General features: G+C 40.3%; 1 protein-coding gene across 1 annotated transcript; it reads left to right on the top strand.

The window, feature by feature from the left end:
- Window positions 1-33: 33 nt before the first annotated feature.
- On the top strand, window positions 34-27,489 carry psmd13 (proteasome 26S subunit, non-ATPase 13). The gene is made up of 13 exons (XM_034193926.1): window positions 34-229; window positions 5,075-5,153; window positions 5,495-5,529; window positions 5,638-5,693; window positions 5,776-5,819; window positions 5,912-5,998; window positions 8,958-9,129; window positions 9,213-9,292; window positions 9,388-9,513; window positions 14,247-14,309; window positions 17,223-17,303; window positions 24,875-24,991; window positions 27,247-27,489. The coding sequence occupies exons 1-13, from the start codon at window positions 129-131 to the stop codon at window positions 27,340-27,342; spliced, it is 1,137 nt and encodes a 378-aa protein (XP_034049817.1). The 5' UTR covers window positions 34-128; the 3' UTR covers window positions 27,343-27,489.
- The last annotated feature ends 356 nt before the right edge of the window (window positions 27,490-27,845 follow it).

Genomic DNA, 27,845 nt, shown 5'->3' with positions numbered 1-27,845 from the left:
GCACAACAGGAAGTAGTTGATAGGAGTTACGCCTCCATTTCCCGAAATTCTTTGCGTTCACTGCAGCAAAATACAACACAGCGTTAGCTCAACATTAAAGTAAAATTAGATTTTTGTTTGTCGCCGCCATGAAAGATGTTACGGGATATCTCAAACAACAGCAGAGCATCAGCTCGACGCCAGAGATGGCGTCAGAATGGCACACACTTGAGGATTTATACAACAAAAGGTACGAAATGTATCGAAAATCCGTTAGCTAATGTTAAGCGTGCTAAGCTAATGTTAGCTAGCTCATTCATTGGAACTGGACGCTGAGTCACGCACGTTAGTTGGTTGCATGTTTAGTCCTTGGCGTCACAGTGGACACTGGTTAACAACATTGAGTCGTGTTGTCTCGTATTTTTCATGCTGAACGCTATCAGTTAACACCAGAAAGTGAGGTCAGTGAATGAGAAATTTTCACAAGTTTTTCTAACTCTTCGGTAGTGCCAGAATTTGTGGAAGACCAACTGATTCATAAATCTAACAGCGTCGTTAGTACATGCCAAACTATTACTTTTTGTCATAAATTATATTGTCAGCTTTTGAGAAAATGAATAGTTTTCACAACGCCTTAGGCCATGTTTTAGGAAGCCTTGTTTATAAACGGTCCCAATCCTCTCAAGCTCTTGTAGCACTGACAAGTGGTGACAGTCTGTGACATCTGTGGCAACAAAGTGAACCATCTTGAAATTGGGTGCCATCTTTGGGAAACAAAAGTTATCATCAGTGTCGTTTTTGCTTTCCCTGAGACAAACAGAATAGCTCCATGATAGGATACACATCACAATATATAATTACATCACTGTTCCCACTAATTGCTTGTTGCCATGCTTGCTGTTATGTTTGTCTGTTTTAGAAATCATTTATAGTTCTTCTGCAAGAAGTCATTATTCGCATTAGTTCATTATTATTAGGGAGGTGGTGGCGTAATGGCTTGCACATTGTATTGGGGCGCCAGCAATTCGAGTTCCCTTCCCGATTGCAACCACGCTCCCTACTGGCACTCTTGACAACAGTGCTGGGGAGAAGTGAGAGACACATGCCGTGGGCCCTTCTGGAAATATGAGACTTTCGTTATTTACCCACGTGAAATAAGAGAACCTCAACCTCCTCCTCCAGGCAGTAGACTTTTCGTGTTATCAGGAATAGCTATAGGATAGCGATAGTCTCATTTGAACCCCTGCATGGTATTGCGGGATTTGACCACTTCCGGGGACAGCTTGCCTTTAAGCAACATAAACACAGCATCACTGCAATCACCGAAGCAGTTGCAAAAAGTGCAGGTTTTTTTTTTTTTGGTTTTTTTTTTTGGTTCCCAGTGGAGAAGACAAGACAAATGGGAAAGGTTATGTCAATAAGTTTTAGCCTACACACCTAGCCAGAGTAGCTGTATTTTATCGCTAGGGCTGTCACAATTAGGAATTTCTGGAGACGATTAATTGTCAGACAAATAATTGCGATTGACGAATATATTGTCTATTTTTTCTTTTTTTTCTTCTTCTTCTTTATATTCTACTATCGTAGTATAATTAGCTTTAATGATACACATTCTGTGCTGTACTGTACACTTTAATGAATAAGAGCAATTTAATTATGTTTTGAACATCAAGAAATAGACAAAGACATAGTATCTTCTCCATTACTTAAGAGGATTTATTGTGATCAATCTGCTGCAACAGGGCAAGCATTGAAGCAAACTCACATTTGTCAAGAGCAAGTTGACAGGATGTAGAGCATGACACGGGAGTGGATTTTCACTCCCGTCCCATCCCGCTCCCAGAAAAAAAATCCCATCCCGTCCCAATCCTGGACCGGAGTAAAAAAATAAATCCCATCCCGTCCCAATCTTGTAAAGATGATTCCCAATCCCATCCCGCTCCCACTCAAAATCAGTCCCACTCCCATCCCACTCCCGTTTGTCTTGTTTTTCCCCCCTTGTGATGAGATTGAAACTTGAAAGTACTCACTTCGGTGCAGACATTAAAGGGATATACTGTTCAAGCCTACGTACCTTTTTGAGCGCCTCCACAACGATGGCCTTCACTTTTTCGTATTCAGCGTCTACGTGTCTGGAGACAGTCCTCGCTGAGGGCAGGAGGTCTTCTGCTAAGATGGCGCCTCCGTGTGTAGATCCAATGTCAAGTAACTCCTGAGCCACCGACAGAAACCCTCGCCCATCCACAATGGCAAAGGGGTGCAGGTCTTGGCTGCACATACGAGCTATTTTTTCAGTGATTCGGACCTTCACACCGGCAGGCAATTTTTTTTAACAAATGAAACCATTTTGGGTTGGGTGCATTCCTTTATATTACAGGTGTGTCTTTGAAGCCCACTTGTTCCCGACTCCGTGGAGTACTTAACACAGATCAGGCAGGTTCTGCACGCTGCATACACGGTTTCATTTCCGTCAGCTTCGACATGATAAAATTTTTGCAGTACAGCTGACATACCCCTTAGGTCTACGAGTCTTACAGCACTGTCTTTGTTTGTAACTTTCCGTTGTATGTTTTCTTTTTCTCCTTTCTCCATAATCTCGTCTGTGTGTAGCTGTGTTAGCTTGGTTTTCACAGAAAGAATTTGGGCTTGCGGGTGCTCTGTATTTAAGTTCCGGCCCGGAAATACGGGAGCTGCTGGCGCGGAGCGTAAGTCAAAGCACTGTTGGATATGTAGTTCTTTACTGAAAAATGACTGTAACAATGGACGGGTGTAATTTTGGTTCTTTTAAATAGATGAAAATCATCTATTTTTGGCATTCCCGCTCCTGCCCGCTCCCGTTCATTTTTATTCCCGTCCCATCCCAATCACGGGATTGATAAAATTTTGACTCCCATCCCGTGGGAATCCCGCGGGAATCACGTGACCACGGGAATTCCCAAAAAATGTCATCCTCTAACAGGATGCACCAGCTGCTGTTGGACCGGCTGGCGATTGTGCTGGTGTGGTCTTTCCAAGTTTGGCGTATTGCTGTGGGTGGTGGGTCTGTATCTGTAGATGTTGTTTCAAATTTGTTGTGTTAGCGCTTTTGACCAGCACTTTTTACGCCAAAGTTTACATATTGCTTCCTCCTCGTTACTGGGCTCTCCCTTATCGTTAGGCTTAAAACCAAAATGCATCCACAGCGGTGACGTGGTATGTGGCTTTTGAACCAGAAGCTCCTCACCCTTCATGTTATTATCCTAGCCTCACTAACCATCCGACCAAGACGAGAGGGAAACAGTGAGTGAGGCTGCGACGCTGCGTGCGGCTGCTGCTGGCGCAGCACGATGACGTCAGATTCTGAATCGTTTTATGCAACTTTGTGGATAAAATAAATAATTCACGGTAATCACGAATATGAAAAATATTCACGAATATGAAAAAATAATCATGATTGGCAAATATTGTAATAATTGTGACTGCCCTATTTATCGCCTACACAACCGCCTCAACATGTTTGAGCTCTGGGTCATAAAGAAACCGCAACACATGTCCACTTTCCACTGTATCATCACTTTTTCTTTGCATTTTCACTTTGCTTGCTGTGTAATTTGCCCAAAAAGTCAGAGAAACTGCCATACGAGGTCTGTCAATAAAGTATAGGTCCTTTTTATTTTTTTCAAAACTATATGGATTTCATTCATATGTTTTTACGTCAGACATGCTTGAACCCTCGTGCGCATGCGTGAGTTTTTCCACGCCTGTCGATGACGTCATTCGCCTGTGAGCACTCCTTGTGGGAGGAGTCGTCCAGCCCCTCGTCGGAATTCCTTTGTCTGAGAAGTTGCTGAGAGACTGGCGCTTTGTTTGATCAAAATTTTTTCTAAACCTGTGAGGCACATCGAAGTGGACACGGTTCGAAAAAATAAGCTGGTTTTCGGTGAAAATTTTTTTGTCCTTAAAGCGACAGTGTCACCTCAAAATCTCTCATCAGCCATTAAAATTTTCACCGAAAACCAGCTTAATTTTTCGAACCATGTCCACTTCGATGTGCCTTACAGGTTTAGAAAAAATTTTGATCAAACAAAGCGCCAGTCTCTCAGCAACTTCTCAGACAAAGGAATTCCGACGAGGGGCTGGACGACTCCTCCCACAAGGAGTGCTCACAGGCGAATGACGTCACCGACAGGCGTGGAAAAACTCACGCATGCGCACGAGGGTTCAAGCATGTCTGACGTAAAAACATATGAATGAAATCCATATAGTTTTTAAAAAAAATTAAAAGGACCTATACTTTATTGACAGACCTCGTATTTCTGATATGGACATACAAGATTTAGCATTAGCCTATTGTGTCCTATGGACTATATGAAGTATTGGACCAATTAAGTATACCAGGTATACCATGATCAGCAGTCCAGTTATTAGTAACTGTGACCGGGTTTCAAGTTTTACTAAAAAAAAGTGAATTGGCATCATAAAGGTTGGCAACAGATGGATACATAAATTGCTCTAAAACCTTTGAGCAGATGATTGTGGTCCACATACAGAAAGGGTAAACTCATTACAGAACAAACTTCCTGTTTTTCATGCATGTGCAGATAGCGAATATACGAATCTGGTATGGGAGTAATCTCAGTCCGTGATGTTGAGAGAACATGCAAACTCCATATGGAAAGGACCAGGGAGGAAGCAGTTCCAGGACCTTCTAGGTGTGAGGCACCAGTGCTAACACCATGCCAACCCACACTTGAAATGAAATCCTGCAGTATTTTGAGATTTGTGTGTGTGTGTGTGTGTGGTGGTGGACATAGTTTTTAAAATACAAAAGGATATGCATGAAACATTTTAGTTTGTATGTAATGAGTCTTGAATAAAAAATAATTTCATTTTCTGAAATATCTGACAAAAAATTGATAACTTTTATATACCAGTACCAGCTGTCGGCTGTGCAATAGACTGGCAGCCTGTCCAGCATCTACCCAGCCTCTCACCCAGCGACCACTGGTCTGGTCTCCAACCCAATCTTCTGTGCTTTGTTTTATGACACTGGTAACCAGTGATTCCGTTTGTGTAATAAATGATTCTGTTTTAAAATGTTTGCTTTTCCTGACAGATTGTGGCATCAGTTGACACTGAATCTGACAGAGTTTGTTAAAGATCCTTTCTTCAGAACAGGAGATGGACTTATTCAGGTAACTTTAGTAGCTTTGCATTATTATGAATTAGAAAGTGTAAACATAAAGCCTTAAGTCATGTCTGAACTTTGAGGATGTGGTAATGTGTCTGCAATATATTACTGGACATAAAGCTATTGAATTATTTATTTAATTCCCACACACGTCTGTGGCCAGTTTGTCCTCAGTAAATGGTGCAGGACTGCCCCTTTGTGGTGCAGTATGAAAACAGCTGTTCTGTTTTCTTTTTTCTTCGTTGTCATGATAAAAGTTCATTTTGAGTCATCCATTTGAGTGAAAAGTAAAGCTGGAAAGCCCCCAAGTCCAGCATTGATTTAACGGTTGTTTTCTTCTTGCAGCTCTATGAAAATTTCCTCAGTGACTTTGAACACAGGTGTAGTAAAAATGATTGGGGCCATTCAGCCCATGTAATCAACCAGTTTAGTATTATCTGATTTCTTGCTCTGATGCAAAATTTTTTCCTTGCTCCTCCCCTTCATAGAATCAATCCATTGTCACTCGTGGAAATTATACTCCATGTTACCAGACAGATGTCAGGTAAGAAGAAGAGCAACTACACGTATTTCTCACAAAAACACACACTAATTTATTGACGTTAAGCATGTTTCTCCCCCCTAAGATCCCAACGTTGCCATCACTTTTCTTGAGAAGACAAAGGAAAAAGTAAACTCCTCAATACAGTTTCTTCAAGTTTACATATCCACATTACAAAGTGTGTTTCTTGAAAAACTTGAAGGTTTCTTGTTTTATTTCAGGTGAAGAGCAGTGAAGAGGCAGTCATTCTCTGCAAGACATCCATTGGCAGTCTTAAACTTGAGATTAATGATCTTCCAGCAACAAAGGTAAAAACTCATATTTTATCTGCTTAGGCTCCTTGCAAGAAAATGACAGATTAAAATTTTTGTCATATTTCACATTTCCCAATATCAGTATATTGAGCCCATGCCTGTTTGTTAGGGCATTTCAAAAGTTGAGTAACTTGACTCAGTGACATACTGTAAATGTGAGTCAAGAGTTATACTGCAAATTGAGAATTTGTGTGTCACATTTTTGACTGGTTGGACATAGGGTGGGGGGATTGAATCAGGTATGCAGTGAAAAGGGGTCCATAAGAGTGAGAAACATGAACTCAGAGATCCACAAATCATGAAACTCAGATGACATAGTCACACCTTTACTCAGTCCTGCAGAAAGTTCAGTTAAGCTGTGGAAGAATAAGAGAGTGGGGGACAAGATGTGCAAAAAATGGGGTCCGTACGGAAGACAAAATCAGAGAAATGACTTTTTGTTTAATAGTGCATATGTTTTAAACATAAATAGAGTGTCAAAGTGTGACATCACGTATCCGGAACAGCATTCAAACTGGTTCTACATGGTCTTAACACATCAGTCATCAGTGTGGTGACAGAATATTCTCTCCCCACCCCCCACCCCCCGGCTGCATATATAGTAATGGTAAGTGCCACACTGGCAGAACCATTTATGAACATTAATACCCATATATGCAATTTATTCTTGCAAGACAGAAGGTATGTAGTGCATGAGTGAATGTGGTCTGTGTGTGACCCCCATCTGCCCTTCCCGATCAGCCTACAACATCCTACTCAAAGCCAACCGACAACTTCTATCAGGAAGGGCCGACCACCAAAACAACACAAAGACAGACAAGAAGGAGCAACAAGTGGTGAAGACAATAAGTGTGTGAGACACCGAGGAGACGGGGCCCCAACCATACGACATACCATGACAAACAAGCACACATGAACAAACAGTGACAGCAACAGTCTGTTGTCTGATTATTGAGCATCCATACCCTAATCCAGAACACCGTAGTGTTAATCCTCTTAAGAGCACCCAAAAACCAAATTGTGGTGACGGCCACAAACACGCGACCATCCACACACAGAGACCCAGATCACAGCAAAATATCCGATCACTACTGTGGCTGGTGTATTGGGCCAAGACAAGAGTACAGAACCTTACCATCTGACATGGACCACTCCAGCACGTCAGAAGCCACGTAGCCGGCCTCGAGCGAAGACGGAAGTGGACTCCTGGCTCCCCAGGACGCAGGGCCCCTGGGGAGCCAGGAGAAAATGGACAGCGGAAGGGCACGGGGGCCAGGAAGGGCAGCCACCGGGCAGGGCAGCACAGCAAACCAACAGGGGAGCGGCCCAGTGTAGTAACGGAATATTAACTTAATTTGCGACAAGAGCACTTGCAGATGCCACTGCTATACATAAAGCTTCTTATATAGGAGTTATGTTGGACTTGTGTACGAGAAGGATACTGGTTTTATGGCAGGCCGGCCTCTTTTTACCACCTGATCACTTTGCTCGCTTTTACAGATCATAAATCTTCAGCTGCTCTCGTTAGGGGTCGCCACAGCAGATCACTCGTTTCCATCTCACCCTGTCCTCTGTATCTTTCTCTGTCACACCAACCACCTCCATGTCCTCCTTCAGCACATCTATAAAACTCCTCTTTGGCCTCTCTCTTCTCCTCCTGCCTGGAGGCTCCATCCTCAGCATCCTAAATACACACATAAATAAACACAAATCTATCAAAACCTGTCTTTGAATTTGCTTCAAACTGTCTACATATAAACTTGATGTTTGTTTACTTATGTTTCATCTAGCATGCAAAATATGCATGTTATGGCTGATTCTGTTACATGGTCATGATGAAATATTCATGTGTTTAAAAAAATAAGCTAAATATTTAACACTCTTGTAGAAATAAAATACGTATTAATATGAAAAACATTTGTGTCATTTTGCACTACGCGTAAATTCTAAGTTGCCCAAAAATGCTGTGTTGTTACCTTTCCCATTCATAGAAGTGAATAAAAATAAAATTATAAGCCAGGTCAGTGAGGAGATGAGTGAGAAAAGCCACTAAGACACCCAGACAACCCTGAAGGAATGACAGGCGTCTGTGGCTGTGATTAGAGAAACTGCGCACAGAGTAACCTTTAACTGTTGCATCACCTGTTATACAGCTTCATGGTGGCACAGAGGAGTTTCTTAAAAAGATGTGAGATTTTAGCTACAGTTTGCCAGAAGCTACATGAGAGATGCAAACCTAGATTTGATCAGTTTTGTTGTATGAAAATGCTTCTCTGCTCTGTTTCATTATGAGGCTGTGAGTGATGGTGCAACAGACCAAAATTGCATGATGCATAATTTCTCCAATCACAGCCACAGAAGCCTGTCACTTCTTCAGAGTTGTCTTGGGTGTTTTGGCAGTTTCCCTCACTAGTCTACTTCTCGTTCTTAAAGTCCAGTGACTTGTAAATGTTCATGTATCTATCCCCTGACTTGTCTAAAGTAAACTGGTTGTAAAAGTGATGACTTAGTGTAACTTCATCAAAGGGTGCCAGTAATCGTGTCCAGCATACATTTTACGTTGGTATTTCTTTTTTTCTTTTTTCTTTTTTTTCTAAGCATTTTGTTTTTTTTCTTGCTGCCAAGTAATTTTGGACATTTGGTTAAACAAAATTGCTTTGTTTGTATTATATTTGCATTTATGTTAAAACGTGTACCTAAAATATAGGGGTATCAACAATTTTGTCCACATATGTATGACTAAAGTGAGACCTGCAGCACAAAATAAATGATCATAAAGAGCTACAAAAGAAGCATCATGTAAAATGCTTCAGGTCAATCTAAGCCCTCTGTGAAGGTACTTGTGAAATTCTAAACTATTTATTAACTGCAGCAACACACTATTTGGTGTTTAGTTTGTTATATCTTCTTGTCTTTCATTAACCTCTCATTATCTTTGAAATTTTACTTCCAGAAAATCATTGAAGAAGTTGAGGAAATGTTGAATAACCTGCCTGGTGTGACGTCTGTTCACGGTCGCTTTTATGACCTCTCTAGCAAATATTATCGCATCATTGGGAACCATGCTGCCTATTACAAGGACGCGCTGCATTACCTCGGCTGTGTCGATATCAAAGACCTTCCAGGTGAGCAAAGGCGTGATGAGGGTCCACCGTTTGAGAGGGTATGACATTTATGTAATGACCAAATGAAGGTGTCGTCTCCACAGAGACTGAGAAACAGGAGAGGGCATTCACTTTGGGTCTGGCTGGACTCTTGGGAGAAGGAGTTTACAATTTTGGAGAGCTGGTGGGATTTTCCATGAATATTTTTCTACATGTGTTGTGTATCACCCAGGGTGAGTTTTTCAGCTAAAATGTGCCATGGTTGTTTTGTCTTTGCAGCTGATGCATCCTGTGCTGGAGTCTTTGAGGAACACAGACAAGCAGTGGCTCATTGATACACTATATGCCTTCAATGGAGGCAACGTGGAAAAATTCCAGAGTTTTAAATCTGCTTGGGGCCAGCAGGTGACTAAGCATTGCACAACCAGTCAACATATTGAAGCAACCAGACTCTCTGTGTGTGTGTGTGTGTGTGTGTGTGTGTGTGTGTGTGTGTGTGTGTGTGTGTGTGTGTGTGTGTGTGTGTGTGTGTGTGTGTGTGTGTGTGTGTGTGTGTGTGTGTGTGTGTACTCATCTTCAACCACTTACTCCAATTGAGGGTCGCAGGGGGCTGGAGTGACAGGGTGCAAGGTGGGGTACACACTGGACAGTATCGTGTCAGATCAGTGACAAAACCCCGCTCGTATAAAAAATGCTTTCACGCGTAGATATTAATTCAGAGCGCGAAAATTATCTCTGCACGCGCGCAAAGGTGCTGCGTGCAAGGACCAGTGCTTCCCCCGCCTGCTTGAACTTGATTTTAAAACCTCTTAAATCACGTGCAAATCACGACACCACCACCTCCCTGAAGGAGACAACGGCGTCTCCTTAAAAGAAATAAAAATAAAATTATTTATTTATGAATCAAATCCAAACAAAAAAAGGTCCTGTACAAAATCCTGAAATAGCTGCATACTTGAAAATATGAATACAAGAACATAAGGGGCTTATTGAATATTATTTACAAATAGTAAAAGAAAATATAGGACAACCAAACATTTACAAGTTAAATTTGTCTATAATCAAATCAATTTTATTTATATAGCGCCAAATCACAACAAACAGTCGCCCCAAGGCGCTTTATATTGTAAGGCAAAAGCCATACAATAATTACAGAAAAACCCCAATGGTCAAAACGACCCCCTATGAGCAAGCACTTGGCGACAGTGGGAAGGAAAACTCCCTTTTAACAGGAAGAAACCTCCAGCAGAACCAGGCGCAGGGAGGGGCAGTCTTCTGCTGGGACTGGTTGGGGCTGAAGGGAGAGAGTCAGGAAAAAGACATGCTGTGGAGGGGAGCAGAGATCGATCACTAATGATTAAATGCAGAGTGGTGCATACAGAGCAAAAAGAGGTGAATAAAAAGAAACACTCAGTGCATCATGGGAAACCCCCAGCAGTCTAAGTCTATGGCAGCATAACTAAGGGATGGTTCAGGGTCACCTGGTCCAACCATAACTATAAGCTTTAAAAGAAACTAGTTTTAAAATATTTAATTCAATTAGTGAAAGACTTATAATTAAGTTTGAACTAATTTTTCCAATGAGTAATGTTTGGTTTTGTCTTGGGGGAAAAAAAAATTAAATTTGTGTATAAGGTTTGCTTAGTAAAATTATATTGATGAATTATGTTGATGTTTTCTGCTGCTCGGGGACACTGTCTGTTAAATTATTTTCATACAAAAGTAACTTGGTTTAATAACTATCAAAGATACAGCTCAAATTTGGGAGGTTTTTGCGTGAAATTACATTTTGTGGTGAAACACTCATTAAGCTTTAATGATCGTTAATTAAACAGCATCACACAGCTTTTTCAGGTTTATAACAGTGTAAAAATGCTTGATTCATGATGCATGTTTTTTTTTGTCTGGGTTTTAATGTTCAATGGAGATATTTGAAAATGAGATGGTCTTTTATTCAATATCAAAGTAAATAGCAGGGGTCATACTTTGCCAGATCACTTTTCATCTGTCTTTTACATTTTCATGTAAAAATTCTGAGTGTTTGCCAATATTATGATTTAAGCACAATCTATGCCTGACACAGCTTGTTTAACACATTCGTAACATGTGTAACAGAAATAACTTGCCCTCCCTCAAATACTCAAATTTTACTTCAGATTGTTAAAAGTCCCCCCCCCCCCCCCCACACACACACACACACACTTTCTTAATAACCCAGGATTACAGCTGGATTCCAAAATCACAAAAAAACACTGATCTATAAAGTGAAAACACACAACACCATCACCTTAAGTGAGGTGATCATTTTAGAATTTAGAATACGCCTTGCAGTGCAGTGGATTTATAGGTAGGTGTGTGTGTGTGTGTGTGTGTGTGTGTGTGTGTGTGTGTGTGTGTGTGTGTGTGTGTGTGTGTGTGTGTGTGTGTGTGTGTGTGTGTGTGTCCATCCATCCATCCACCATAATAAGTCTCTTGAGTCCACAGTGCTTGAGTCGAGTGTCCATGAAGCATTCTGTTTTGGTCGGTCCAAACAGGCCTAGGTGTGCTTAGTTATGTTAGTTGCTATAAAAGCTGCCACCATTTACAGATATTGTTTTGGTGTCTGTTGATGCCCTTATTCTATTCAGTAGCATATAGTTAATCAGATTTTGACAGTTCAGTTGAACTAACACAATGTGTCCACGCCATTCAATAATGCAATTCAACAAATTTGTCTTAATTTTTCCCTAAATTTCTCCATGGCACAATAAACGTTTGTTGTCCAGGGTTATTGGTGATGATATTAAATAACCAAGTTGGAGTTTAGTTATTAGTTGAATGGAAGTAATAAGCTCAAACCAGTGATGACAGTTTGCAAACAAGCCAAAAAAAAAATACAAAGAAAGGAGGGGGGGGCTTTAACTCCAAACCCTTGCGACATAGCCAGTAACCTTTGGTAATATCGATCACAATTATCACTGTAAAATTAATTAATTACTGAAAAACTGCAAAGCGTGTCTTTTTAAGATCCAAACATTGCCTAATGCTGCATTGACACATAACGACTGCAAGTCACGAATGCCACAAAGTATACATTGTTGGCCGCTGATCACGAAGGTAATGATTTGAGGCGGTGGTGTCAGGTGTCCTCAGGAACTGCTGCAACCTGTTACCACGCATTACGATTAATCGCACGTGTTGCTGGAGAATTATCAGGAACCATTACGCACGGTCAAGAATAATGTTACGCACAATCGCTCGTAACACCGCATCGTTCTGTCACGTTGTGAATGAGGTAAATTGTCTCCACACACACACCTCCATATTCATTATACCGTCAGTTGCTGAACAGTTCAGATCGCTCCAATTTGCTACTCAAAATCCACAGCAGAAGAACTTTGAGACTGCATACTTACTTGGGCTCTGTGCCATGTAGTGGCGCAGAAAGGAGGAGACTGAGAGAGCCAGATGTTTGGCTCCACGCGGCTCTCGTCTTGCTCGTTTTCCCAAACATCAGGCACATGCAGCAGATGGAACACCTGCAGGAGCACGTTGATGAGTATTGGATCGAAACTTTTAACTGACTTGACGTCACTGTCCTTCAGCATACCGCATCAATGAAACTGAATGCGGTGCAGCAGGGTTTAATTGTGCGCACCTCAGAGAAGAATGCTGTCACGTTCTATTAAGGATCACCACTAATCAAGATGGATCAATACGCTCAGTTACGACTTGCACGACATGAGGCGAAATGAGGGTGGTGCGTGACATTCGTGGAAGATTTTTTTGACGGCCAAAAACACGCTCCACGAAAATCACAAATATCACGCGGCGACAAGCACTATTAAAAAAAAAAACCTATTCAGATGCATTAAGTCACATTAAGAATGTCAGGAATGTGCCAAGAATGATGCAAATATGACATTTGTAACCTGTCCTGTCCATTTAAACTAAGGCTGTGAAAACTCTGCGGATCCGAGGAATTCCGCTGATTTCATCATTTGCGGGTGGGGTGTTAGTGTTGTACTCTGTAATGGTGATCATCACTGATTTTTTAAAATGCCTATCGCAATGCGTTTTTTTTTTTTTTTTTTTAACGACATGATGTGTTACAGATACAAATCTGTCCTCGATCCACGGAGGAAAAATGCCACTCAACGCATAGCTGTTGCGACAGTTGTTGGAAAGCGGGACTGGTTGGTTGCTGCGGTGACGCTGTGTGGCTCCTGCAACACGCTGAAGCTAAACATAGCATGTGGACATCACAAAATTTTAGAGCTCTCAAGTTTTTAAAGGAAGAATTTTGCAGCATGTCTGTGTCACGGAGCGACATCAGACAGAACAACGATGGTGAGAAAGACGGTTTGAAAAAGTTTGACAAGGACAGGAATCCGTGGAATTGTTGCTCGCTGGCTTCATGAACACATCTGAAAGATAAATTGGAAAAGTGTACTGTGCCCTCAGGAATCACTATTTTATTATTAATCTCGACTTTCTTTCATCGAGAAAAAAAGACATTGTGGCTTTGAATGGATTTACATGAATTTACACAAGAATGTAAATGAGTTTTTATTAATGTAGACTTTTTGTTCATGCGAAAAATGCACTGTGGATTTACAGTAATTTACACAACAGTATGTGAGTTTTTTACTAATTAGGTATGTTGTTGATATTTTACCCTGATTTTCAAAGTATTCTCCAAGCTTTAGCTGTGGTTTTGAAATGCTTTAACAGTCTTTTCAGTCTTCATGAATTTCATGTAGTTTAATTGTTCTGAGTTAATGCATAATTTGGTTTAGAATTAAAAGGAAAATCATTCCAGGTCCTACTTCCATGTCATATTCTGTTATTTCAGTATGATCTTTGACAGTTCAAATGAAAGACTGAATCTAGGATCATTTAAATATGCACTTCTTTTGAGATTTTTTTTTTTCTTCCAGGAGATACTGAAAATGTATCATTAGATAGAAAATTAATTTGGTTTCTGGGGCCCCACAGGCCCTAGACCTCGACTCGACCCCTTGCAAATTTTCCTCAGATTTCACAATTTTCATTTCACAGCCCTGCTAAATGCAACATAAGGCCAGATAGAATGATGTTCACTGGCACGTAAGCATGTTTATTGAAATTAGTCTAATGGGTTTTTCTCTTTATGTTAGCCTGACCTTGCAGTGCATGAAGCAAAGCTAATGCAGAAGATCCAGCTGCTCTGTGTGATGGAGGTAAGTTATCCCATCAAACCCATCAACTTACAAACACTAGAACACAAATCTGATTTCAGGTTGACCTTGAAACATTCCACAGAAGTGGATTTTGTAACTTTCACAAGCAACTTGTGCCATAAGATAGGAGCAGAAAAAACTCTATCGCCTGCTGATGTCTTAACAATGGGAACACAAAGCAAGCCTGTGTCCTGAGAGCACCGGCGCGGCTGCCTTCACACAGTGACACTCTCACACAATATGAGTTATTTGAAACTTTGGTGAAACTAAGCTGCCCTTGAATTGAATGGCCTAAAGCCCTCTGCCTTGCACTTTAAACGTCTTATACATAGGCGCAACAGCTGTAAAACTTTGAACTTTCTGAAACTAGATTCATGTTGCAACCAATCAAAACACTGATATCGTGTTAACATCAAACTGCTGTTGAAGTATCAGTTTAACTTTACAGTAGATCACTACAATCATACAGTGAACATTAACAATGAAGTTTTTATGACAGCTGTTTCTAAAATAATTGTCAGACAGCAGCTTCAGACTGATGTCACAAGGTGGCATCAGTGAGCTATACATTCTTTTTTTTTTTTTTTTTTTTTTTTTTCTGCGAGTCAAAGGTAGATTGCACTCCCTGGAGGGTCATTTGATGTGCATCATTGTACCCTGTGAAGTGATGCTTTGGTGTCTCTTTTTGAAGGGTCAGTCCTTCACCCACAGTTGTTTAGCCTTTTTTCTCTCTCTCTCTCTCTCTCTCTCTCCAACATCTCATTAAACATTCATGTACTGACAGCTCTCTTCCTATTCTCTGTGCAAGTCATTATTCAACTAGTGCCACAAGAAAAAGTGATACAGATCATCTGAAAATTATGTTATCCAGCGGGAAAATTATACAATGAAATACAAAATAATGTGAGGTTAGAAATCTTGTTACAGTGACAATCCAATTTGATATAATCTTGTGAGAACAGGATACAGTAGATGGGGGAAAAAAAAGACCAGCGGGAAAATTATACAATGAAATACAAAATAATGTGAGGTTAGAAATCTTGTTACAGTGACAATTCCAATTTGATATAATCTTGTGAGAACAGGATACAGTAGATGGGAAAAAAATGACCAATCTAGCTTACTAACTGAAACATGCTTGAGATTTGGTTTTTGCTTTGTGTAGCTGTCAGGTTGCACGAACTGTAATTTCCATGCAACTTGTAACGTACAAAAATTTGCACAAAAGTTTCAGTAGTAGAGAAGCTTGAATCTTCGACTGGACTGGGTTGCTTGACGCGAGGACGTTTCACTTCAAATCGCAGAAGCTTCCTCAGCTAAAATTCTTGCTCTGGAAGTCTGACTTCTGTCTGACTCTTGTAGAGAAGAATAAAACAGAAGCCAACAAAAGCTGGAGTTTTAAACCTAACCAGACCCCTCCTACTGAGAGGCAGACTGCTATAGGCTAGTGACTAAAACAATAGCTCTAATTAGCAACTATTGTGCTGTAGTTAGCACACCTAATGGCAGGACAGCTGTCCCTCTAATGATGGGATGGATGCCTTTCTGATGGCTCCCTTGATGACGTGAATGACTTACCATGAACAAAAGACTGAAACTCCTTTGACCTGAGTACCCCATTATAAACAGGGGATAAAGTGTGTCTCAGACCCCCTCCCCGGTTAAGGCTGGAAGAAAGTTTCAGTGTGTACAATCAGCTTCAATCTTAAGTTCCTTAAAGTAAGAAGGTGCGTAAGCATTGAGAATTTTGTAGATCAGCAGCAAAACCTTAAAAATCAATGTTTTTGTCCACCAGAAGCTAAATCAATGTTTTTGTCCACCAGAAGCTAACAAAAGGAGTCGAGACAAACACTGGTGTGATATGATCAAATGTGTGCATTTTAATTAAAGCTATAGCAGCCATGTTTTGGATCATCTCTAGACATCTCACATTCTTCTTGTGTGTTTAACCAGAAATTAATGTTAAAATAATCACACACTTCTGGAGAACACAAAAACATCCAATCCACCTTTATTTATATAGCACATTTTAAGAAACAACAAGGTTACCAAAGTGCTGCACAACAGATAAAATTTAAAAAATAAAATGAAGCTAAAATACAGTAGATTTAAAAACATAAAAACAAAAGGAAGATATCATATAAGATAAAACAGTAGAAGATAAAAGCACAAATCAGTGATGAGGATAGGTCTCGTCGTTGAAAATTAAGCATGTGACAAGTCTTTGCCACTTCTATAATATGCATGTCAAAGGACAATTTTTGGGTCACAAGCCATACCAAGATTTATAATGGTCTCGGAATCACCTAGTGACTGTGTTTTTGATCGTTGGCCTTGTTCACACTGGCTGTGAAAATCTAATGTATGTGCATGTTGGTTTCGAATCTGATTCCGTGTTGCAATTCTGAACAATCAAAAGTTGCTTGAAATCTGTCTTTTTCATTTCAAGCCTCATGCAGAGGTGGTTTGAAATTCAGTTCTAATCAAGTTTTTGCAAACCCATCCTGGTCTGAATGCTCAGATCAGATTCCAGGTATATTTGTTATATCTCATGTTAAAGCTGGGGGGGGTTTACATGGTGAGAGCTACAACAGCTGTTCAGCTAAAAACAAAAAGATATGTCTCACAGGACCAATTGACAGTCATCTCGGACTTTCCTAAGTTCACAAGTAGAAAATTAGAAGACATTCAGCTTCTCACTGAACACAGATGTGCTTCCAGTTTTGTAATATTACAGACATTACCTACATATACAGGCAGGCTGAGACATAACCACACAAACTGAATCATTCAAAAAGTGACGCTTTTCAGTCATGGGTATCAAAGTTGACTACGAAATTATTAGTTAGTTTTACTTGAGCTATTCATGTATTTGTGATGGTTTAAAATGGTATAAAATCTTTCTCTTTACAGATGACTTTCACTCGTCCAGCAAACCACAGGCAGCTGACTTTCAGTGAGATTGCTCAGAGTGCCAAGATCCCTGTGAATGAGGTCAGTTGGATGCTGGCTGTGTTGAACCAATTTCATCAATAGATGCTACAACTTTGGACAGAAAGCTTGTTAACCTTTGTTCATCGGAATCAATCTTATTTCTTTACATTATAGAATGCTGCAATTTTGCCCATGTACTGTATTTATATACTTGAATAGTATTTGCATTTATTTGTCAAACTGGTTCAGGTAAGTGTAGAAACATTTATTTTACTCCCTGCAAACAAAAATTTGGGGCAAGGTACAGTGAGGCAGATAAGTATTTGATCTACTGTCAGTTTTGCAAGATTGACAGTCATCTTGTGTTTCTTCCATTTTCCAATTATGGGGCCAACAGTTGATGCCTTCTCACCTGATGTCCTGTAACCCATCCCAGCCTTGTGCAGGTCTACAGTTGTGTCTTTAGACAGCTCTTTGTTCTTGCCCATGGTGGATAGGTTGGAGTGTGATTGATTGAGTGTGTGGACAGTTGTCTTTTATACACATAACGAGTTCAAACAGATGTAATTAATACAGGTAAAGAGTGCAGATTAGGAGGGCTTCTTAAAGAAAAACTAACAGGTCTGTGAGAGCCAGAATTCTTGTTGGATGGTAGGGGTTCAAATACTTATTTCATGCAATAAAATGCAAATTATTTAAAAATCATAGTGTGATTTTTTTTTTTTTTTTTTTTTTCTGTCTCTCACAGTTGAAGTGTACCTATGATAAAAATTACAGACCTATCCATTCTTTGTAGGTGGTAAAACAAGCAAAATCGACAGTGTATCAAACACTTATTTGCCTCACTGAATTTAGGAATCACTCTGTCCCTCTGAATCTTGTAACTCCTAAACTGCTGGATTTCAGTCTTAAGTTAAAGCTATACGACCTTCCAAATTTCACAAAACTGAGAAAATATAGTTTCTACTGAAATCCAAGTGTTGGTTTATTTTTGTAACATGTTGCAAAATTACAGCTCCTTTTAATGAAGAGGACATATTTATCTGGCGGGAAATTCCACAGTGAATATTGTCGTTTCCTTCATTGCCGTCATACAGACTAACGGCAGGAGCAAACGCATGTGGGATGTTTTGCGATCACCTGTGACCCTTCTTATGTTAACATCCATAAGATTTCTTGTACAATGATGGAAGTTTTCCGGAAATTCCAAGAAATCCGGGTTTTTACTTAACGTAGTTAACGTTTGCGGGTGATTTTTGATAGCATACATCAGAATCCACGTATACTCCATACCCAGACAGTTGGTGGCGTAATGCCCCGTATTGGTTTGCAAACCACTAATAAACTTGACAGAAGAAAAGGGTTATTTTAGTTTTCCTGGCCCGCGTCGGATTTAGTCTGTGGTCTATCTTTCATGATGTTTGTATTTGTAAAATTGTTTGAAATCATCTCTGATGAGACATCACAGTGGATATTAAGTCTCACATTTTCATGTCCTGATCCCAGACTGAAAGATAAATGTTTTGCGGCACCGCTCGTCCACACAGCAGCCAATGAGAGACGCCGTTACAGATTTTAAAATGAACTTTGTGTCAAAAGTTCATCAGGTGTAATAAATTCAAATGGGGCTGATTTGAGAAGGACCAAAACACTGGCCTGGCCTTTTTTAGTCATCATTTATATGGTAAAGCTAACACTCCCAGTAAGTCTTTGATCTTATTATATCATGTTTTTGACAGAATTCATTGTCAGTTGTTATTCAAGTTATTTTGCACAAATCAAAAACTATCCTTGAGACAAATTTACTTCAAACTGTCCCCATGCAAATGTGATGTTAGCCTGCTAAATCTGCATTTTATGGTTTCTTCTGGTACATGGGAGTGAAATATTCATGTGAAAGAAACCATGATAAATATAAACACACTCGTGGAAGTCAGATATTGATGTGAAAAACGTTTGTGCGTCATTTAGCACAACACTTAAGTTGTGAGTGTCCCAGAAATGCTGACATCAGCACTGAATGGAAAAATCTGTTATTGTTATAGAGTGAATAAGAATCAAATTTAAACCCAAATCAGTGTACCTGAGAACCAAACGTTATATTGGTGCCTTAATGAACAGTAGATGCAGTTTTACTTGTATAAAAATTTTAGTTTATTTTAAGACACTATCAGTTGTTATAATAGCACAAATTGCTGAAGTCAGCTGTTTAGGTAAATGTAAAGAGAGAACAGTAACAGTCCAATGCAAATACGTGGTTTTACAAATAATAACACTGTATACTAATTCATGTGACAGATTGTGTATGATAGTTTTGTCATCTTGCTGATATGGATCTTGCTAAAATAGTCTTTTTACACAACTTGTATCTTGCCAAAACAAGTTGTGTGAAGACATGTCTTTAGGGTGGAAAAATTGATCTGACCCCAAAATAAAAAATTTAGGAGATTTTCTTATGGCTAAATAGACCTGAAAATGCACCAGAATGCATCTGAGATCCATTCTGGTGCATTTTTATTGTGCTGTACCCCGTTGTGCTTTACCTGTATTAATTTTTTAACCCTTGCCAAAAAGTTTGGGGTTTTGTTTCTCCGTGGCCCACTTTCATCAGTGCTTGTAAATCATTTCTAAATCTACCAAATATTGGTCATAGCATCTGACCTCTTGAATTTCTCCCCCTCAGTGGTTGAAATTCTAAATTGTTTCCAGGCGGCATGAATTTTGATCATATTGGCAATATCATATTATAAATCCCTTACATAAATGCTAAAGAATAAAATTATAGTGGTGCCACAGAAAAGCCTTTTTATGACTTAAATCTTTATAAACAACCCAGTGGCACTATACCTTTAACACAATGGTAGCACACCATACAAAGGTATTTCTGTTCCGACATCAACGGCAGGTTTTTGGGTTTACCTTGGTTTTAAAATGCATCGTGTCTGTTAATTACCTACACAGATGTTGACCAGTTTAATTCAGGCATTTCATTACTAAACATTGATTATATAATGTGTACAAGCATTTTTCTTGGTGAGAGATTTACAGATTGGAGGAAAGTTCATTTCACTTAATTTATATAGTGACAAACAAAGGTGCTTAACACAGGTAAGGTGTAAACTTACCAACCAACGAATAGGGATGCATCAGCACTCAGCCACAACTGGGGATTTAACCCACAGATGATTAGTGGTTGATGGATACCTGCTGTTTACAAACTACAAGAATGCGTTATAAGAAACCTGTGAAATGTATTGGCTTCGGCCTTGGTGGCTCTGTTTGCCAGATTTCAAGAGATATCAGGTATTGTTACAGAAATCTTCCTGTATTTGTATGTAGATGTTACTTTAATTTAGAAATGCTACTGTGGGTGTGGTGCGCAACATCAGCTCTCTTTATATTCACGACCGTCACATTGTGCATACTGTTATTACGTTATGTTGCGACAGATTGTTCTCTTAAAATACCACAGTCCCTTGTTACATTTGTTTGTGTCACTGTGAGTAACCTCTTACCAGTCACCACCCTCCAGAGACAGGACACTTGGTGCTCTCCAGTGATTTTTATTTTTATTTTCCAGGGATAAGGACGCAAACTACTTTCTCCCAACCCCTTCATAACCCATGCCGTCCTCCAGTGGGTCCCACAAGACAGGCCTCTGCTCTGTGTCCCAGATGTAATCTGGCTAGACTTGCAGAGCAGATTGTTTTTCAGGCATTTGCACACCATCTGGGGTATTTCATGTAAACATGGTTAGAACAAAGAGCCTACATGAAATGTGGGAGTTTTTTAGGACAAAACACTGAGAAAGTTGCCAGGTATTACATTGGTGTCAACGGTGTTCACAGCAGGAGGAGGTGTTTAATCTCAGAGGGCACTCTGAATATCATCCAGACGAGTTATTGTGTGCGCTGGCAATGTTGGTCTATATAGGGAGCTGCGAAAGTGGGTTGTGATGGTACTGAGGGCAGACTGATACTTTTGTTAGAGAAATTTGTGAGCATGTGACATGCCACCTGGTCTAGTGTAGGGTTCCTGCTGATTCTTAAAAAGTCTTAAAAGGCATTGAAATTGTTAATCGAAAACATAAGGCCTTAAATGGTAGTAAAATTAGACATGTATGCACATCATTGATGCTGCGTTTACACATAGGCAAGACGTGTTACGAATGTCATATTTGCATCATTCGTGGCACATTCCTGACATTCTTAATGTTTAGATTATTGTAACGCTCTTTTTACTTGTTTTAACAAATCTGCAGTCACTCGTCTCCAGTTGGTGCAGAATGCTGCAGCAAGACTTTGACCGGAGCTAACAGAAGGGCACACGTCACACCGGTTTATCTTCCTTACTTACATTGGCTACCTGTGAAGTTCAGAATTGATTTTAAAATTTTAGTCTTGACTTTTAGAGCTTTTAATGGACAGGCCCCTCAATACATCTAGACCTGTTCCCCCATCTCCCTAGTCTTCTAACTGCTCTCTTCGGTCCCCAGGCGAGAACCTTCTGAAGGTCCCTAAAACTCGGTTTTAAACTCGGGGGGAACTGTTATTTCAAGCAGTAGCCCCCAGGCTGTGGATCACCCTGCCTGCTCTCCGTGTGGCCAACTCTGTTGATTCCTTTAAATGGTAAATGGACTGCATTTATATAGTGCTTTTCCATCTGCATCAGATGCTCAAAGCACTTTACAAATAATGCCTCACATTCACCCCGACACTGCACACCGGGAGCAATAGGGGATTAAAAGGGGATTAAAGACCTTGTCCAAGGGCCCTTAGTGATTTTCCAGTCAGGCTGGGATTTGAACCGAGGGTCTTCTGGTCAGCGGCCAAGAATGTGTACTTCATGGCATTCGTGACTTTTTTTTTTTTCCAAAGGAGACCTGGCCAAGACAGGCAGCAACATAAAATAAGCACGATTGTAGACATAACATAAAAAGAATAACATCACAAGAACATATACAGTAAAAAGGGTATCGTTAACAAATTTAAAAAGTGCACGAACTCAATTCATTGCACTGCGTAAACGCAGCATTAGGAGAGGATAACTCAACTGTTGTCGACTAATATGACCCCATTGAACAACTTGGGAAATGTGCCAAAATCTCTATCCAGGATGAACAACCTGAAAATGACCACGGCCTTTTTCGTCCCGAGTGTTACTTCAAATACACCTGTATTTTCTGAATTGCAGCAGCTATAGGTTTTCCAAGATATTCAAAATGTTCAGAGTGACCATTATGTGTTTGGGGGGGGGGTGTCATGGAAAAGTGTAAAATTTCAATTTTGATATCTTAAGAGAAAATGGCTAAAATAAGTGGGTCAACTTATTACCGTATATTGAAAGAAAGCAAACATTTGCCAAATACAATGAAATTTTATTTTCAGTCATACTGTTGTCAATGGAATATTGATTTAAAGTTAAAAATACAAATTAAAACTTTCTTTAGGAGACAGCAGTATGCAGAGATCGTAAATGTTTTAAAAATTATCAGGGAAATTTCCCAACAGGCAATAGCCCAGAAAGTTTAAGTTACTAAATATGTGGTGATTCTGAGCTGTATGTACGTTGTTTGAATTCATGTTTTCTAACGGTTTTCCCTTAAAATATCAAAATGTCTATCTTTCAAATGACTTCAAAATGCCAATATATGGGAAGTAAGATTTATTCATGTTCTCATTTAATTTTGCAATTAGCTGAACCAACAAATCTCTTTTGTTTCTTCCAGGAACAAATAGAGCAGATACTTTCAGATAGCTGGATTAGCTTACATGATGAAATGGGGAAGTACATTTAAAAGTGTACCACCTCTGTGTTTTTTAAGACTTAAGACATAAAAAGAATTTTCTTTGGCATAACTGTAATTTAATTCCTTAGTATTTAAATAAGGGATTCATAATATGAGATTGCCAATATGATCTAAATTTGCACCATCTGTAAAAAAAAAAAAAAAAAAAAAAAAAAAATGTATAACTGCTGCCCCTGAAGGGGAGAATTTCAAGTGATCAGACAGCCATACATCTGGTAACGACGTTAGATCACATGGAGTTTCCCTCGACATGCACGAGGGATGCTGGGAATCACACGGCAACAGCCAGTCAGAGAAAAGAAAGGCAGCGTGACATCACCTGGCTGCTCACTCGAACAAAGTAAACCAAGATGATGGGAAACCCTCTGAAATAGCTCATTCATGTATAGATCTGTTGTGTTTCTCATACATTTTGTAAAAGATAGAGCAAAATAAACATTTCTAAATTTAAAAACACTTTTTGAACCAGATAACACCTCTGAAGTCTTACAGATGTTGGCGTCCACACCCCAGGCAAAGGTATCACACAAGTGAATCAGGGCAAGGGTGAACTCAAAATCTCACGCATGTGCACACGAGGTTCCTCCTGTAGATGGCGTAAGACTGAAAAAATACTCGCTATGGATTTCTCCCCAGGTAGATATCTCCTCTCTTCATTAACATGAGCTGTAGTTTTGCAACATATCATGAAAATAAACCTTCCTTATAATGCTTAGATTTTGATAGAAACTAAATTTTGTCACTTTTTTTGAAATTTGAAAGGTCATCCAGCTTTAGTGTAAATTGGCGCTCCAGGGAAGATTTTGCAGCATGGCTTAAACTAGTAACGATGTTCTATGTTACAGTAAATATTGGGGCATATTTCTGTCTAGCCCTCAGCCATTTTTATTCTCTCCCCCCCTCCCCCACCACTTCTTAGTCTTAAATTTATCTTGCTTTAAGTTGTACGAACCCTGGTCTAGTGACACTTGACGTGTTTACAGAGAAAATACTGTGTTCCTCCAAACCTACAGCTTATGCCTCAACACTTGTGGCAGGTGACTGCAGTCCTAGCAGATCATTGATATGCTGTCCCATTGGGCCGACCATTAAGTGCTATATAGGCCAGGAAGCCTGTTGGTGCTCATGCTTATTTCTGTATCATCAAGCGGATGAGAGTCTAAGACGCCTCCTGGACGGAATGCTGATCCAACCCTGGTTACTACCCCAGTCAAAGCCGGTGCCTATTTTCAGCTGGGTGGACTGAGATGATGCAATTTAAGTGTCTTATCCAAGGACACAGACAGGTAGCATAAGCAGGCTTCAAACTCAGGTCTACATATTTGTAGGCCAGATTCTTATCCACTCAGTTACCTGTTCTACAATCCATTGATTTTAGTGGATGCCCTGATTGCAGCACTTGGAAAGTTGGGTGAGGGGTGTGTCTGTATTTGCAATTGTCCTGTATTGGGACTAAGATCCAGGCTTTCAGTGACTTATTGGACTCTGCCATTAGAAGAGTATCTTTATATGGGGAAACTTGAGAGGTTGGCGTATCTCTGTAATGACAATAAAGTCTCTGGGAGCTGAGCCAGTGAGGTTGAGATGTCTTGTAAGAAGATCGAAGTGTCTGGCAGTGTGATACAATTTTGGGAGAACAAAGGTCCAGAAACTCAAAAAGGCCATGGGAGTCCCCACATCTCAACTGGCTGTGGTAGATGGAGGCTGACTTTTGGGAGGTGGTGATCAATCAGCCATTGGCCTGTCGGGGTGGTTGTCAGTCAGGGTGGATGCCGTAACATGCAGCGCCAGTGCAGGCCTTAATTGTGACATTTCTGTGCAGGTGGAGCTCCTGGTGATGAAAGCTCTGTCTGTGGGCCTTATCAAAGGCAACATTGATGAGGTGGACCAGAAGGTGCAGATGACCTGGGTGCAGCCCCGAGTGCTGGATTTGCAGCAGGTTAGTTGTCACATACTGTCAGAGAAACGGCAGTAAAAATTATGAAATGAAAAAGAAGTATTCAAAAAAAAAAGTCCATTTAACACAGTGGGGGAGTAGAGGTGTTGAATGGGAAAGTGAGTGCGCACACACACACACACATATATATATATATATATACACACACACACACACACACGAGGTCTGTTAGAAAATTATCCGACCATTTTATTTTTTGCAAAAACCTGATAGATTTGAATCACGTGTGCTTGTATGAGCCAACCTTGAACCTTCGTGCGCATGTGTGAATTTTTTCACGCCTGTCGATAGCATCATTTGCTGGTAAGCAGCCTTTGTGTGAGGACGAGTTGAGTCTGTCGTCGGATTTTCTTTGCAAGGAAAATGGCGGAACGACTGGAGCAGCGCGACTGCATCAAATTTTGCCAGAAACTGGGCGACAGCCAGGTGGAAACCATTTGGATTATTCAGACGACTTTCAGTGACGATCCCATGGGCATCACACAGATTAAGCGGTACAACCGGTTTAAAGACGTCCGCACAACGGTGGAGAGCGCGACGCGCTCCGGTCGGCCATCGACATGCTGAAATGACCAGATCATTTCCAAAGTGAGCGCTGTGGTGATGTGGGACTGTTGTGTGACTATCCAAGAAATTGCGGAAGAGGTGGACCTCAGCACTTTTTTGGCACATTCCACTGTGACAGAAGATTTGGCCATGAAAAGAGCTGCAGCAGAATTCATGCCGATGGCTTCGGCACGAAGCTGCTGACGGAGCAAAAGCACCTCTGTGTTGAAGTCTCACAGGACATGTTGTGACATGCCCACCTCTTCCACCATTTCTCGGATAGTCACACGACTGAAAAGCCACGAAAGCCATCTGAATCTTCCGAATGGTGGAAGAGGTGAGCATCATTTATCGGAGTCCAGCATGTCCTGTGAGACTTCAACACGGAGGTGCTTTTGCTCCATCAGCAGCTTCGTGACGAAGCCATCGGCATGAATTTCGGTGCAACTCTTTTCATGGCCAAATCTTCTGTCACAGTGGAATGTGCTGAAAAAGTGCTGATGTCCACCTCTTCCGCAATTTCTCGGATAGTCACACGACAATCCCACATCACCACAGCATTCACTTTGGAAATGATCTGGTCATTTCAGCATGTCGATGGCCGCCCGGAGCGCGGCGTGCTCTCCACTGTTGTGCGGACGTCTTTAAACCGGTTGTACCGCTCCTTAATCTGTATGATGCCCATGGGATCGTCACTGAAAGCCGTCTGAATAATCCGAATGGTTTCCACCTGGCTCTCGCCCAGTTTCTGGCAAAATTTGATGCAGTCGTGCTGCTCCAGTCGTTCCATTTTCCTTGCAAAGAAAATCCGACGAGAGACTCCACCCATCCTCACACAAAGGCTGCTTACCAGCAAATGACGCAATTGACAGGCGTGAAAAAATTCACGCATGCACACGAAGGTTCAAGGTTGGCTCATGCAAGCACACGTGATTCAAATCCGTCAGGTTTTTGCAAAAAATAAAAAGGTCGGATACTTTTCTAACAGACCTCGTATATACACACACACTACTCATACCGTACACATCTGAACCTCTTTCCTGTTTCATTTGTTGGTGCGATATTTCAATAACCAGTTGACCAATTTCATTCATATTTAGTATAAGCGTGTGCTTTGGCGTTTTCCCCGACACTTATGACATATTGTTATGCAAGTTACCATGATGGCATTAGGATGTCTGTTCCCCTGCAGTGCTGCAGGGCACAGCAGACAAACGCTGTTAACTAAATGCCATGGCGACCTGGTTTACACTGGACTCGTGTTTTTAGTAAAAGCTTTTGACAAAAACTAAAAATTTTGTTTATTTTCATTTTTGTCCAGAGATCAATGATCCAGTGACCAACTTCATATTTATTTACCTCAAGACTCAATAAAATGTTGTTGACATAGAAAACCTATAAAGTCTACGTTTAGTACACAGAAAATTCACAGGTGGTATTGATAAGGGAATTGATAAGAAGTCTGCTCGATAAGCGGAATCGATAACGGCGTTGATATTGATAAAATCTTATCAATACACATCCCTAGTCCCTGAATACCCATCTGTCTGTACAGTAGCAGTTTAGCATAAATTACTGTTCCTTCAAGTGTCATTGCTTTATGGTGGCATCTCATTCTTCAGTTGCTGTTGAGTTACTGTGTAGTGTGTGTATCTGCTGGTCTAATACTCACATTTTTTGACACTTTTCAGATCAAAGGTATGAAGGAGCGGTTGGACTTCTGGTGTGGAAGTGTGAAGAACATGGCCATGTTGGTGGAGCAGCAAGCCCATGACATCCTCACTTAAACACCTTTTGTCCCTTCTTCCTGGAACACATCTTTGTTACTATTTTTTTCTATCTGATGTTAATTCTTTGCACCATTTAATTACCAAACTGTAAACTTTACAGTGTAAAAACAGTTTATCTCATTTTCCTAATGATATGGACAGAAAATGTCAAACACAAATAAAAATATCCAAGCAGGTATAATTTTGAGACTTGAGAACATGAGTGTTTTTCTTACAGTTCTGTTAAATCTTTCAAATGAAGCCCTTTTTTTTGAAATTCTTTATTTTCAATTTTTGCAGAAAGATAAACATTTTCCAAGTAACATGTAACTTAGAGGGTGTGCCGGTGATGTAAACACAAATTTGCCATAAATACAAAAAATGAAATACAAACTCTGACAAGTTAAATAAAATCTGGTCTAGTGGTTGTAATAAACTCAATCCACCGCTTCCATCGCTCTTCAAACTTATCTCATTGTAATCTAATATTGAATGTTATTCTCTCTAGTTTAAAAATGTCA

Source organism: Thalassophryne amazonica, chromosome 2 (genome assembly GCF_902500255.1).
Source record: "Thalassophryne amazonica chromosome 2, fThaAma1.1, whole genome shotgun sequence".
NCBI lineage: Eukaryota > Metazoa > Chordata > Actinopteri > Batrachoidiformes > Batrachoididae > Thalassophryne > Thalassophryne amazonica.
Note: the sequence above shows the minus strand (reverse complement) of the source record. Positions and strands in the feature narration are given on the sequence as shown.

Coding starts and splice junctions, on each gene's coding strand:
- psmd13 (XM_034193926.1), top strand. CDS start 129: ATGAAAGATGTTACGGGATATCTCAAACAACAGCAGAGCATCAGCTCG. Junction 230..5,074: donor GAGGATTTATACAACAAAAG/GTACGAAATGTA, acceptor TTTTCCTGACAG/ATTGTGGCATCAGTTGACAC. Junction 5,820..5,911: donor TTGAGAAGACAAAGGAAAAA/GTAAACTCCTCA, acceptor GTTTTATTTCAG/GTGAAGAGCAGTGAAGAGGC.